At 38.0% G+C, this 16,239-nt stretch overlaps 1 protein-coding gene across 1 annotated transcript in view; it reads left to right on the forward strand.

Annotated features, from left to right (window-relative positions):
• Positions 1-16,239, forward strand: part of LOC132157228 (calmodulin-lysine N-methyltransferase-like) — a 91,079-nt gene that overhangs the window by 57,919 nt on the left and 16,921 nt on the right. Inside the window, exons 4-6 of the mRNA XM_059566481.1 lie at positions 7,716-7,776; positions 10,968-11,022; positions 13,169-13,232. Of these exons, the coding sequence (XP_059422464.1) occupies positions 7,716-7,776; positions 10,968-11,022; positions 13,169-13,232 (180 nt within the window). The remainder of the gene's footprint in view (positions 1-7,715; positions 7,777-10,967; positions 11,023-13,168; positions 13,233-16,239) is intronic.

A 16,239-nucleotide genomic window follows, 5' to 3' on the forward strand; every position in this document is an offset into this window, starting at 1 on the left:
TTCAAATAACCTTTTTGCTTCAAATCAAAGTTTGTAATATATTGATTCACCTTGTAACCGGTTGGTTTGGTTCAAGGCTTACAGCTCTTGAACAAATAATTTTTTATAAAAAATCCCCATGGGAAAATTACCTAGTTTTGTGCATTAAAAACAAAATTGCTGCTTAATTTTATAATCAACAGAGTGCCCATGTGTGACACCCTATGTAACTCAGAATCATATCTGTATCATAGCTGTTTGGTAATCAAACTGAATAAGATCTCATTTAGAACATTAAACTTCTCAAATCTGTATCGTGGTAAGTTTCTGGAATACGTCTTCATGTTTTAAACAACCGTTTCTACCTCCTTTTGTTGAGCTCTGTCAGGGACTGTACTCCATGTTGGAGTCAAGATTGCACCTCTGATTGCTTCAGACCTACAGTATACTCTCCCATACTCTCCGAGACACCATGAAGTGACTTTGGTTGTCTGTGGGGGTACTTGTGAGAGAGAGTTGTGAGTGTGTGTTCAGTAATCCTGAGTTGGAGTAAAGTAGCGGTGTGAGGGAACAGATTGCAGTTGATCATGCTGAAATGCGCTCTTATCCGTTATTGGATCTGAAATGGAGGAGGCTTAGGAATTATCAGAGGCCGGTGGTAATGTGGAGATCATCTGGAGAAAGCTCAGGGCTGTCCCACGTCCTGAACTTTCTCTTTTTTTGTTTCTTTTTCCCGTATCTTAGGTTTTTAATGTCATGCTGTATGATTGATTCATTATAGGTTTGTAGCTAAATCTGTATTGCATGCTAATCTGTGACCTCAGTATCTAACTGCTCATAACGTGGCGTGGTAAGCTGATTGTTTGTCTTGTTCATTGTTCTGTTTAAACCCATGACGTTGAGGGTTTGTAGATACATATATCCAAGCAAACAAGCTGCTCCAGAGCACTGTGGTTATAGTGTGTACTGTAAGTAAGTGCCGGATGCCATTTTTGCGTCTCATGCCGGCTCATATGATTAGTGTCTGGCATTTCCACCGGGATTAGCCAGGCGCGGCACTTTTCCAAAGTTCACAAGGTTGAGAGTTCACTGACACATAGGCTGTTTAAAGGAGGACCACAACAGCATAGTGATAGTGGGAAATTATTCCCCATTTGTAAAAAAATAACAGAAGTATTGACTCTTTTCTATCCCTTTCTAACCCTAGCAATGTTAAGACACTTCACCTTTACGTTCAGTAGAGGACAGTATAGCTAAAACAAGGCACCAAATGCCCAGTTTGTTTTTCACTATTCAGCTAGCATAGTTAGCTGCTATTTAATCTACGTTTTAGCACTTTTACATCAAATTTGAGGAAAGAATAGAAAAATAATGTACAAAGGTTTGAAGATAAGTAAATGGAGGTAAATAGTGCAGCAGAGCCAGCTATGTGTCTCATTTGGTAATAGAAGGTGAGAAGTGATTGCATTATCACCAGGAAGTGCTTTTATCTGCGATCACCTCATGACTTCTTCATTTCCTCAAGTGCATCTTGTCTCCCAGGTAATATAAAAGTCACACCTTTACATACACTTGTCTGTTTTATGCCTGTAATTTCTATAGTTTAAATTCAAGTGTCAGATTCATGACTTTTAGTTTCCCTCTTTGTGTCCATGTTAATACTAAGTGTACTTAAATACCGTTCAATAGTTTGGGGTGGGTAGGACTTTTTTTAATGGTCATGACAGGTTTTTTTTTTTTTTTTTTGGCAAGTCTCATTTTTAGCAGTCGTAACTCCAGTCCTTAGTGTCACATGATCTTTCAGAAATTATTTTATTATGCTGATTTGGTGCAGTTTTTAAATTCTAAATACTTTTGTGGAAACTGATTTTTCATTATTCTTTAATTAATAGAAAATTCAAAAGAATAGCTTTTTACACTTTTGATAAATTTAGGGTGTGCTTGCCGAAAAAAAAAAGAATCTTATCCCAAACTTTTAAATAGTAGTGAATATTTACATGGTCAACAAAACTATAATAATATCACTATACAATAATATCACTATACAAACCTATTTTATATGACTGCATGCAAATACGTGAATGGACAACACAAAAAACTATTGATGTCTTGACAAAAACATTAAGCAAAAACCTGCACAATCAATACGCTGACAAAATGTGTCTAATTTCTGAATGTTTAGGTGTGCCAAACTGAATATTCCTGAAATTGATTATAAAATATGCCTAAATGTTTATGGAATATTCCCAGAAATGTATTGTTGTATGGTTATATATTATCAGATAATTGTTGCATAACATATTGTTTCATAATCATGATTATTTTTATAGCGCTTTTGACTGTTTCAAAGCAGCTTCCCAAGAATTTATTTATTTATTTTATTATTTTTTTAACTTAAGATTTGTTGCACATTTACTAAAAATTTTCTGCACATCAACTGTGTTTGCGAAGATTTGCTATTCAGCACACAGTGAATAAAATTAAGGAACGGTTTGAAAGTAATAGTGTATTTCTTCGTGGTTTACTTCAGCTGAGAGTAGGGAAAGAAATCCACCTATTGCCATAATTGTATCTCAGAGTATCATTATTGAAAAGACCTCTAAAAGCAGAGAAACCCCTGCCCTTATTAAGCAGCCGCCGTCTTATCTTACCATTTCTACAATTGCTAAATCAATCCATTTCAAATGTCATTTAAAAAAATGTCTAACTTATGAGAATGTCATTATGCCATTTGCACTCTTTAAGAAACCTAAAACACTTTTGCTAAAAATTTTCTTTTATGTATGTAACATTACAGCAATTAAAGGTGCTGTGTGTAGGATTGACACCGAGTGGTTGAACTGGTATTGCAGTCCAAATATTAGAGAGGGATTTTTTTACCCGGCACCCTCCTCCTCAGACTTGATGCACGCACAGGTTGCCAGATTGATGACACCAACAGGATCGAGTGCACTTGACGATGAATGAAATGAAATACGCTGTTTTCCGCTAACTAGTGCCGAAATACAACTGGGTAAACTGGCAGTGGGTGGGATACACAAACCAAAACAGAGACCAACATTCCGGCCTGGAACGCACATTTTCAAAGGAGAATAACTGACTGTAGCATTGTTTTTCAGATAAACACATGTTAACTTAGCATGTTTCTTGAATATCTGCAAACATATTATGGTATTTCTATGCTTTTGTGGAGTCAAAAACTTGCATACAGCACCTTTAATTAATGAAGATACGATTCAGTCCAACATTCAAACTCACAGTTATTGGATTTTTACATTTCCAGTCATATTAGTCATAGAGGAGGCTGGGACTTCAGAGATTACAAAAGGGCCTCCTAAATGAGCCTAGAAGTTGTTGTTGTGACCTCTAAGTGTCATAAGTTTTTTTTTTTTCTGTCTAGCTACAATCCATATGTGATAAATCTTACACTAGCCTCTCAAAATGTCATATGGTTCATCAGCAAGTGGAATAGCAAGCAGGTGCTGTCGCCTTTTAATGGCAGAGGCATATGTTGACGTTTTATCAATAGACATTATTAAATCTTGCTTGGGTGAGTTAATCTCAAGCTGATGGTGCAGAGAGGTTGAGAGAGGCAGGCTTTAACAGGCCTTCCTGAAAGGCAGGTCATAAGCTGCTTATTATATCGACTCTGTCTTACAAACGCTCACACACACATTTTCTCACCCTCTCTATCTAACCGCCTGTATTTCTGTCATTCTTGCATGCACTGAACATTAAAAACATTAGTAGGGTCATCCTGCAAAACAGCACCATTGGTGTCCCTCATACTCATATGTGAAAAATAACTTTAGGGATAACCGAATAGATTCTGAGCTTTATTGTAATATAGCCATTATTTTAATACAAAATGTTTTTATTTTTGATAAAACCATTACATTTTTTTCTTCCATACTTTCAGCATAATGATGCTTTTTTATTTATAATTATCCTTTTTAGTAATAACTAAATTGAAATAAATGCTAGCATTCTGACATTTTCCTATCTCTCTATTATGACTATTAGAATCAGAATCAGAATTAGCTTTATTCGTCAGGTGTGCGCAGACACACAAGGAATTTGTTGTGTTTTTTTAAGGTGTTGCTGGTACATACATACATACATGCATACATACACATCTGACATGAGAACAAAAAATACACATAAATTTAGCAAGACTTAGCAATAAATAATGTGTATGTACAGATTTATGTACAGATTTTTGCATTTTTACTCTATATAGAACTGTTTAAATATGCAGAATGATTTACGGAAATGAATTCCAGAACACAGGTAATGATTGATATGTTAGCTGTTTAAGCTGGAGATGGCATGGGGGGTAAAACAGTTTTTATGTCTAGATGTTCTAGTGCCCAGATATCTGTAGCGTCTGCCTGAGGGGAGAAGTGCAAACAGGTTGTGTCCAGGCTGAGAGGGCTCAGACTCAATAATAGCCGAGTAAAACTGTGTCATCTGTGCCTGTGGCAGGCTGAAGTTTTTCAGCTGATGAAGGAAGTACAACCTCTGCTGGGCCTTTTTCACAATGGAGTCAATTTTTACAGTATGTCCCATTTCAGGTCCTGAGAGATGGTTGTGCCCACTCCACTGCAGCCACAGTGCTGTCCATGATGGTGAGTGGGGGGGGGGGGGGGGGGGCGGGGGGGTTCTCCTGAAGTCCACGATCATCTCCACAGTTTTGATTGTTGTGACTGCACCAGACAGCCAACCGCTCAACCTCTCGTCTGTAAGCAGACTTGTCTCCATCCAGGATGAGGCCGATGACTGTGGTGTCGTCTGCAAACTTCAGGAGCTTGACAGAGGGCTCTTTAGAGGTGCAGTCATTTGTGAAGAGGGAGAAGAGCAGTGGGGAGAGAACGCAGCCCTAAAGAGCTCCAGGGTTGATGGTGCGGGTGTTGGATGTGAGCTTTCCCAGCCTCACTAGCTGCTTCCTGTCTGTCAGGTGATCCACTGACAGATGGAGGTAGGCACAGAGAGCTGTGTGATTTTGTTCTAAAGGGTGTCCAGGATGTTGAAAGCAGAGCTGAAGTCCACACACAAGATCCTTGCTTAAGTTCCTGGTTTGTCCAGATGTTGGAGGATATAGTGCAATCCCATATTGACCGCATCATCCATAGACCTGTTTGCTCGGTAAGCAAGGGTACAGTAATGCCCTTCAAGTAGGCCAACACCAGTCTCTCAGATGACTTCATCATCATCATCATTATCATCATCATCATTATTATTACTGTTTTTAATTTAGTTGATATTATGTATAATTAAAAAAATAATCTTGAAGTTCTAAAAACTTTGGTTGCACTTGAACTCTGCAATATGTTTTTCCCTTTTTCAGTAATAAAATCTTGCTTGACTAATAATAAAAAAAAAACATTATTTTCATAATTTTACAGACATGAATCCTTTCAGGACAATTTAAAGTCTCTTTTTTTATCATTTTATGCTACTCCCTATATCTTTTATGCTATTCCCTGTATCAGTAGGGGATGCTGTAAAAAATGTCAACCTGTTACCTTTTGTTGTTAATTAAAAAGTGTGTATTTGTGCAAATATTGATATTAAATTCTCATAAGGACCTTGTATCATAATGCTGGTAATATATATTTATATATAAATTATGACATGACATATAATATAAATTTTTCTTCTACAGAACATAGAAGATATTTACTGCTGCATATGGGTTATTATCCATATAGCTGTATGTCAATGGTAAATACTTCTTTTGTGTTCAACAGAAGAAAATAAGTCTTACATATATGAAATGGCATGAGATTGAGTAAATGATGACAGAATGTTTATTGTTGTCTATCCCTTTAAACTTGAGTCACACTTAAGTTTGAATATTTAAACACATTTTTGTCTTACAGAATGGTTACAATCTTACAGAAAGGTACAAGCGTTTCTTAGTATGTCCCAGCGCTCACACACCAAAAACACTGTTTTCTTTCTTCTTTCTTTTAAAACACTTCACAAATTTCTACATGAAGATGCGTTGCAAACGAAAGTAAAGTTACACACACAAATCCAAACACATAAGAGCTCCCATCAAAGGCAGACAGCTCAGGGGCCTAAGTTTATTGAAATGACTGTTTTCCTCAGCTGCATGTGTGTATGTGTGTGTCTGAGAGACAATAGCAGCTTTATGGCTCTTGCTGGAGCTAGCAGAAGGAGCAGAGGCTGACAGTGGGTGATAAGACCACCAGCCTGCTTCTTGTGATAATCGTTCGCTGGACCCCCACTCACCCTGTGCACAGCTTACAAGCCTAAGTAGCCAGAATCAGAATGTGTGTGTGTGTGTGTGTGTGTGTGTGTGTGTGTTGGAAGCGAACTGTAGCGAGCAGCAAGCGTTCTTCATGAACAGAGAGAAAGCGGCAGTGTAAAAGAGAGTGAGACACTGTCTTTATGTTGCCTCATGTGAAGGTTACCATGTAGGCTTGTAGTCCTTGTGTGAGGTTGTGGTATGTAACAAACTGAATGTTTCTATTTAATCTTTGTTGAATAATGTACATCATAGTAAGTTTCAGCATTTTTTATATGATGTGGCCATCTATACATTAAAGTATCTCTCTCACCCGTTATTCAAGGAAATGTGAGCTAAAATGTGATGGTTAACTACAGGACATGACATCGTTGACTAGATGAATGTTCACTAAAAATACATTTTGTGTGTTATAATTTTATATGTATATTTTTGTAGTTATATGCAATTACATGTATTTTAATAACATATTATTATATTATATCACTAATTTAACATACTAAACAAATGTTAATCTTGTGAAAAGAAACTAAATGTTTAAAACTAATGAAAATGTAGCGACAATTATGTACGTATATAGAGCGATCAGAGAAAATAATCCTTTTTATCAGCAAAAAGTGTTCAAAAGTATATATAACAAAAGATTTTCTTTATTTTTAAACAAATGCTGTTCTTTTGAATTTTCAATTCATCAAGGAATATATGACAGTTTTGACAAAAATATTAAGCAGTGCAACTGTTTTTAACATTGATAATAATAAGACATGTTTCTTGAGCAACAAATCTGCATAATAGATTTATCAAGGATGATGAAGACTGCATTAATGACTGCTGAAAATTCAGCTTTTCCATCACAGGAATTAATAAAAAAAAAAAAAATATATATATATATATATATAATAGGAACTGTTTTTACTGTTTTTATTAGGGCCCGAGCACTGCACTTCTTTTATTATTATTATTATTATTAAATAAATGGAGCCTTAAAGGGATAGTTCACCCAAAACTTCATTTAATTAAATTAATTGAGAAAGCTCTCGGATTTCATCAAAAATATCTTAATTTCTGTTCCGAAGATGAACGAAGGTCTTACAGGTTTGGAACGTCATGAGGGAGAGTAATTAATGACAGAATTTTCATTTTTGGGTGAACTATCCTTTAAAAATGTTTTAAAAAATAATAATTTTGAGTGGTATAGTGTATGTTTGCCTAGCAAATCTATTTTCCTCCCCTAAACATCACAGTAAATCACATGAGCTATGATTGGTGGTTTAAATATGTCAGTCAGAAGCCTCCCTCATATCTCATGGCCAGATTATGGCGTAATGTGCACTAAATTTAATGTAATAGTGATAACGGTGTAGTATTCCTGCTACTGCAAACAAACTCAGCAGTATGGTGCACTAGTAAGTACCAGCACACTTCATACACTTCTTCTAACTGCTATCTCTTTCTTTTTCAGGTGTCTGGCCTTCTGAAGAGGTGATGGCCTACTATTGCCTGAAGAAACGTCACATGTTCACGTGAGCCTCCCTGCTCTTTCTCTCTCTCTGTCTCTCTTCTCCCACTCTCTCTCTCACTTTGGCCATATGACAGAGAAGCAAGGGGCACTTTTTGATTTGCACTCAAGGCGGTACACAAGCCTTTGATTTCCTGTTTATACATTCAAGTGGCAGAAGAGGGAAGAGAAGCTTATCGATCACACAGCGGCAAGCTGAAGGTCAACTGGGCATATTGAGATAGAGCAGGGTTTTGCGCCCTTGGGCCAATGCTTCTGTAGGAGTGTGTGTGCGTGGAGGATGTTAAGACCTGTGATCTGTTGTGATTTGTGTCGCTTTTGTGCATATTCAGACTTCTAAATTAAAAACTGGAGTTAATTTGCATGTGTATGTGCGTGTAGAATGTTTGTGCGTGTCTATCTGTGTGTGTGTGTGTGTGTGTGTGTGTGTGTCGACGTGTGCTCTTGTTCCTGTATGTCATCAAGGACTGTCACCCTCTCACTATCTTCCAGACCTGTTATCAGGCACTCACCAAAAAGTGGAAAAAGAGGAGGATAAAGCAGAACAAAAAAAGTCAATTTACAGAGAGCACCCATCTCTTCTCTTCTCTTCATCCCTCTGGTTTTTTGCCTTTCTTTCCACTAGCCCAATGTACAGCCAAATAGCTACCTGTCACTGGGGCTTTGTCCCTGCCGCGGCTCATACTAGCAGTTTTGTGCGCATTAATTTTTAATTGCACTCCCTCATACAACAATCGCTCTCTTCATCCTCCACTCTGTCTCTCTGTCAATGGAAGGTGTCGGATCACAGGCTCAGAGCAGACAAACACATGGAGACTGTTGTCACAGAGTGTAGAAATGACTGGCAAAATGATGAAGTCAAGCTGCCGTCGTGTGTGTGTGTGTGTGTGTGTGTGTGTGTGTGTGTGTGTGTGTGTGTGTGTGTGTGTGTGTGTGAAGACACTTCTGGTGTGCAGCTCTGGGCTGCTTTTGATCTACAGGGACTCTCTACTGTATATTTTGTGTAAGACAAACACAAATGAACTCTATGCAAATTATAGTCTTTGTGTAAATCCTGTGAGAATTATATGAATTACCTTTCATATGAATTATTCTGTTCAGGTGCATAGGTCTCTATATATACAATAGGTATGGGTATTAACTGTTGTGGTGTGACTCAAAAATGTCAGGGTTTTTCTGAGGGGGAAAAAGCAAAAATGCTAAATGCAGTTAACAAAGGGTAGGGAAAGTATCTGGGAATGTTTCTGTCTATAGTTATTGACATACAGTATGGTTTAAAAGCCATCTGTCCAGTCAAACTCTTCTGTAGACAGATGCTAACACGTTTGCAAATACTGAATATTCACTTACAACAAGGAAAAGTGGTTTGTGCTGACCTCAACGTGTTTTGTGTGGTGAGTTTTTGACTACCAAGAGGATAAAATGATCAGTATTCATAGAATACAGTAAGAAATCAGTTAATCAGTGTAAGATGTTTAATTTTTAACACTTTTTATTTACTTCTGTACATATTACTAATGTGTTGGTTTGTCACTTGATGTAAACAAAGCTCAGTGAATCAGACATACAGCACCTAAACAACAAAAGAAAAAAAATTAGGATTTACCATAGTAATAGTCTCAGCCTCAGACTTCACACCCATGGACCGTTGGTTAAACGTCTGATGCATATGGGACACAAAAGTGGAAACACTTCAGGTTTGTCGAAGTCGTCATCTGATTGGTTGAATTCTACAGGATTTCCGCGAGACGTGTGTGTCGCGTTCTTTAACGTTCCACCTAGAAACAAAGATACCGTGGCGCCAAACCCCCTGATGAAAGAAGAAAGCCATAGTGTTTGCAACCTGCTTATCAGGATCAACTAAACACTGGATTTTCAAAAGTATGTGAAATATTTAAAGTTCACGGCATAGAATCTTTAAAATACGTCTGAGAGTTTTACACTGATATTGTGGCAACATTTCCACAGCCCGAAACATGACGCTGAACAAAACAAACTGTGATTGTTTGATATGTCGGTTTTATTCATATTGTACGCTTTGCAGGGCTGTGGGACACGGGACAGTCTATTCATTCCTACAACTTGTTAATTCGTTCCTAAGACTTATTCATTTGTGGCAAATGTTCATGTTTTTTATTCATTTTGTTCCTTAAATAACCCATGATTTAACTGAACTGAGGGAACAAACTAATACATCGAACAAATTCTTAATTCATAAAAAAATGGGATGCATTAAGGAATTGATGATAAATGGGATGCTTTAAAGAAAATGAATAGCCTATATAAGTAATAGCCGTAAAATTAAAATAACAGTTTGTTTTCATTAAAAAAGTGAAATATATCTGATTTTACATAATTAAGATAATGGATATAAAACAGAAATGTCGCGGTGCTCCATAAACAAGTTCACAGAAAGGAAAGTATGACAACGCGCATTCTGTTTGCTTTATTTTACAAGTTTTTACAAATCTTTAGTTTTTTATCGTAAGTGCACAAATAAAAGTAAACACTTTTGCAAATTAACCATATCTTACTCCAAAGTGTTTTTTTGTCTGTTCATTATCAAAATAATGCAGTATTAAGCATTAAGTTTAACGATTAATTGATCATTAATTTAAACTATGATCGATCATGGAAACGAGCGAAAATTTACACCCCTAGTTGGGAGGCACAGGGAGAGAATTTGTAACAATAACTACAAAATTTTACAAAAATAACTTCCAACAGACAGGGAGGTCTAACATCCTGTATTTTTTAGGAAATCCAAAAAACTCCCAACCTGGGAAGCTAACTATTTTTCGGGTGTTTCCGTTGATGGGTTAACACTGATCCTGTACATTTAATTAAACGTACATTCCTGCTTTACCACAAACCCACATTTACAGCAGGAAAAAGGACAATTGCGCGTTCTTTTGTAAACACATATACACCCGCTCGCATGCAGAGAGATGGAGGGAGAGGAAGGTTGAGATCAATGAGCCCAGCGGAATTGCATTCCGATCAATGGCATCCCCCAACACTGGCAAGTTAATTAGCGTTATTGTCAAGACACAACAGCCATCTCTCTCTCTGTTTGTCTTTATCACTCTCGTCCTCCTGTTTTCATCTTATTTGAGCTGAAAAACGTATATTCATGTGCTTCAATGTTAACGCTAAACAGTGCATCAAACCCCTCTGTGTCTCTCTGTCTCACAGGGGCTCGGCAGTGTGTGAGCTGGGTGGAGGGATGACGTGTCTTGCGGGGCTCATGGTAAGTCAAAAGTGAATGCAAAATTTACAGACACTGCTCACACAAACAGACAGTCACAGGCAAATGGGCAATTTGCATCAGCATGGGTAATCTAACATGGGCATATTGTAAGCAAGATGAAATCGGCTAGCGCACATGGACATTTCTACCTCAGTGACTATAAACACACGTGGCCCAATGGGCTAACTTCATCAAAAGCATTCAAACACGGGGGCTTGCATATGCAAACACTTTCTGTCTTGGTCACACACACACACACACACACACATCAGTGGCTTAGGCTCTGGCTGTGTGTGGTGTATAGTAGTTTGTAGTAGCCTCTCCAGATGGACAGGCTTAACATGTTATCGATTTCGCCTTCACAAGACCAGCCTTCCCGTATCTCTCCACTCAATACCCCCATGTTGTGACATTACGGACTGCCAGTGGATCGCCCTCCTCGTCCCCCAACTCGATTTGTCTCTCTTTTTTTTTTTGTACTCGCATTCCTCCTTTTCTCAAGTCTGAGTCTGACTTAGTGCTTTTTGATGCTTGTGTTTATTTAAGTCCTTCATGAGGAAAAATGGCTTCTCTCTTCTGTCCTGTGCCCTGGAGTGCTGTCGTTTTGGCAGTGCCATCCATGTTTTTCTTGGGTGACTGGTTGGTTTCCTCCAGGCCTTGATGCCCATATGGCTAGCTGGTGGTGTGGGGCCTCGTGACCTGACTCTCGCCCACAGGGCAAAAACACTACATCAGTCTGTACAGATGATTGTGTTGTATTGTCTCATTTTGTCAGTGCATGTACCCTTTTTGTTTGACTTCATCATTTCAATTTAAAGACATTAAAAATGACAAAATTATGTTGCAATTTGTATATTTTAAAATGCATCTAAGATGGTGGTTTTCTCTGTGATGTTGTGGAATATTCGCTGGATTTTAGCATCAAAACATTTGAATTTGAATTGATTTGATAAAATACAGTTCAGCAGTAGTATTGCGAGATATTAGCACAATTTAAAATAACAGTTTGTATTTTAATATATTTTAAAGTATAATTTATTTTTGCAATGCAAAGCTGAATATTTTAGCAGCCATTGTTCCAGTCTCATGTTCCTTAAGTGATCATCCTAATATGCTGATTTAATGCTTAAGAAACATTAAAAATATTAATAATTCGACATTTTCAAAAGCATTTTTGTAAAATTATAAATGTATTTACTTTGACTTTTGATTAATTTAATGTATCCTTGCTGAATAAAAATATAAATTTCTTGAAAGAACAGTACTCTATAGCACATGATAATATTCCTTAAGAATTATCCCATCTCTAAACTGCTAATTAAACTGCTCCCATTCTCATAAGGACAATAATAAAAAGTAAATAAATAAAAATACAGTTTCATGTCTTCTAAGAAATATTGAAATCCAACAAACATAACATTTTTCAAATGCACTCTTGCAGGAGTGTTATTTTTGCTTCCTGTATTTGAAAATCTTCAGAAATCCAAAATTGGATTATTCAAAAGCACAAATATAACACCTTGCAAGCGCTTTTACAAATGCACACACACTCCTTCTACACACACACTTCTGCCCACTGCGCCTCTCCAAACAACTGTTACACAGCGCCTCTGATAAAGACGACTACTTGAATGAAAAGACTGTATAAAAAGGGACAGAAAGAGCTGACAGTGGAGCAGCACAAAGGCAGAAGCTTCGGAGTACAAAGTTATATGAAGGGCATCAGGCAGGCCTCGCGAGCCGAGTAAGGAGTGACAGCAGAGCGCGATGGCCCCGCCTGATAAACGCCACACTGCAAATGAAAGGCTCGGTGCTCACCATCATCCCCTGTCACAATGCAATTACCCAACAGAGTGATAGCAAGATAGAGGGCTCCCAGCCACCGGGAATGATAAAAGTATTGACTGATTTGATTGAATGATTAAAATAATGCAGACGTAAAATGAAAAAACGGCCAAGACAGACAGCGATGGATGAGAGGGAGCAGGGGAGAAAGAGAGGGGTGGTCGTTTTGGAGTAGGGCTTTAAAAATCAGCACTCTTTAGATATGACTGCTTGCAAACAGTGTGCTGAGGATGTCTTGCTTTTGTTTTATTTATTTATTTGTTTGGTTGTTTATTTTTCATCTTTTTCTCCTTTCCTGCAGATTGCAGTTTGTGCTGATGTGAAGGAAGTGCTGCTATCTGATGGCAACGAGAAGGCAATTCAAAGTATCCTTGCATTTTGGACTGGTATGTAGCTCTGTTCCAATACTTAGTAAGCTGCTCATTCCCTACATAGGCAGCATCTGAACTGAAATGGAACCTCATAAGTGACTGATCAGGAACAACTTACATAGGGAGGATCTGTAAATAAAATGCACAGGAAAAGGCAGCATGATTATGTTGCCTATATCATTTGGAACAGCCTTCACGTTTTAAATTGACACGTAAACAATACTCTCCCTACAGAGACAGCTCACTTGGTTTTGGAACAGAGCTTGCATGGTTCTAAACCAATCCAAACATTACTTTGTTCTGTCGGGGTGCTGACAGCTATGTGTTTGGTGTGTATGTTTTCAGTGTCTTCGAGAGTGTAGCACAGAAAAGAAAACCTTGCTGTGTATTCCTCTCACTTCCACATCACACACACACATTCAGTCAGCCATTCTTAATGTGCACACACATTCGCACCCCCCTCGACATATCTGAATGTGAGGCAAATCATCCAGCTGACACCCGAAACCTGCATTTAGCATGTTTAATACATATTCATGTCATTGAAGGCTACCGCTGTGTGTGTTGACTCACCTGCTCCTTGTCTCTCACCCTCTCCCCCCCTCTTCCATTCCTCTATTGACTTTCTCTTTTGCCAGGAGCACGGATGAAGCTTAAACAGGTGACAGGGCCAGCTCGAACCTAATTCTTCATTCCTTTTCTTCGCTTTTTCTTATGCGCGCTTTCCATCTCTTGTCTTCCCACCGCAGTCACTCAGATTAGCCACGTCGTTTGGCTCACAAAGGCAGGAAAAATGGAGACGACAGACGTGACAGCAAAACGCCGCAAAATTACCATGCCCACATTCGTTAGTACAACAGCCAGCGCTGCCACTACAATGAGCTTTTATTGAATATCAAGACTCAAAGAACAATAGCCATGGCATGAAATTAACACAATTCCTGATTGAGAAGAGATTTGTTTAAAAGAAAATGGAGGGAAGGGGAGCAGAGCAAGACATACTCAAAACATTCATGGTCTGTCTCTAAACTGCTTCCTGTAATACAGTGTGAAAAGACTGGCAGTTGGCTGATAGAGCATTAATTGGCAGTGCTTTGTTTCAGAGAGGTTTCTGCCATAATAGAACGCCAAGAAATGATCTTATGATCGGACGAGGCCAGGAAAGGACAAGCTATCTTGGGAGAACCGTATACGATATGGTGTTTTCTTTCTTTGTTTTAGAGGAAATAAAATGAACGGATATGCAGAGTTGAAACAATAATATTAGCATGTGAGCCATAGGATATATATTATTATTATTATTTTTTTCCTTGCCTGTTCTAAAGGGTTAAACTACCTGTCCTGTACAGCTCTATAGAACCTTAAATTTGCGAATCTGGTCTGTAAACCAATTTCTGCTTTCACCATTAAGGTTTGACCTTTGTTTAATTTTTAAAAACTTAACTATATAGCTTTATATATGTATAGTTAAATAGTGTACATGGTCGGAAAAAATTATGGACAGAATAAGGTGTTTTACCACCACTGATTTTAATACAGATTTCAGCATTAGAATAGATTAACACAATGTTTGAACAGGCTCTAGTTGAATGTTGTCTATCAGTTATCTGTCAGTTGCTGAACGCAAACGGCGTATGATGTCTTTCATACTTTTCTGGACCTTGACAGTGTATTTTACTTGGCAGTCAATGGGACAGTCACAAGCCTTCCAGTTTTCATCCAAAATATCCAAAAAAAATTTTTCCGAAGACAAATTAAGCTGTTATGGGTTTGGACCAACATGGGTGGTGATTAGTGACAAAAAAATTCATTTTGGGTTGGAGTAACCCTTTAAAACACCAAATAATTAGACTTTCAAGGTTGCAGAAGATCGTGCTAAACAGGCCATACATTTTTCAGTTTTTTTGAATATTGAATTTTTTGTGCATTCCAATTACATTTGTGTGAGTACTTGTGTTATTGCTGGACAATTAGATGTTACTCCAAGTAGTGTTATTTCCTATACCAAATATGACCGATAACACATGAACACGAACACACATAATCCCTGCACACTTCATCAAAGTCCAATGAGCCCAAGTGGGAATGAATAAAGTGTATCAGAAAGTGCTGAGTGGTTTCATGACTCCGTTCTGATCTCAGTCTGCATGTTCAAAAGACTCTTATTAAAGCTGTGCATGTGTAATCAAGAGACCCTACTGTTAACTGCTAAATTTCACTTCTCACACACTGATTATGTTCTTTAATAGCTGCTTCTCTCTGGAGATTTACAAGCTCTATTAAGCAGCAGTCCTTAAACTTGGAGACAATATATGCACAGGTTACACAGGAAGTAATTTTTTTTATCAAAATTGTGTCTATTGGCACTTTTAAAATTGAATGAGAGAGACACCAGTGTTGACTTCTCCACCAGTTGTCTTTTCCTGTTGGGATTACACCATAAGCTTTCCACTCTCTCTCCTTTGCTCTGGATCTCACCAGTGTAACGTGCGTACCCAGCCCCCTCCTCTCTTCCATCGAGGGATTTGCCCTCCATCCCTGTGCTATAGATTGGATTTGCTACGGTTGTTTTCCATGGAGCAAGAAAGAAAGCAGGGCAGAAAAAGCGAGAAATCGTAATTGAATTAGTTTAAAACTGTCGAATGGTCTATTCATAGATGCGCTGACATCAGTCCCGCAGTATAACCACAATGGGTGGAGGCCTATCTCAGGAGATGGCCGCAGGTTAAAAGCCTCCCTATTGATTACCTATGGTGATGCTTTGCATGAGTTGGTTTTGAGCTCAGTGGTAATCTGAGGATGAGGTGTGGAGAGAGAGGGCTGTAACGGAAGCAAACAGACTCTGTGGGTTGACTTCATTTGAAAAGGCCTGACATAATAGAGTTCTGTAACATGGTTAAACAAGAAAACATGCTGTTGTTCAGCAGTGTCTCACCTACAACTCTAAAGTGGCTCATTTTTTATATATATAAACTTTTCTGTATTCTGAAGCTTGTTTTGC

The sequence above is a fragment of the Carassius carassius genome, chromosome 14 (assembly GCF_963082965.1).
Source record: "Carassius carassius chromosome 14, fCarCar2.1, whole genome shotgun sequence".
In the NCBI taxonomy this organism is placed as follows: domain Eukaryota; kingdom Metazoa; phylum Chordata; class Actinopteri; order Cypriniformes; family Cyprinidae; genus Carassius; species Carassius carassius.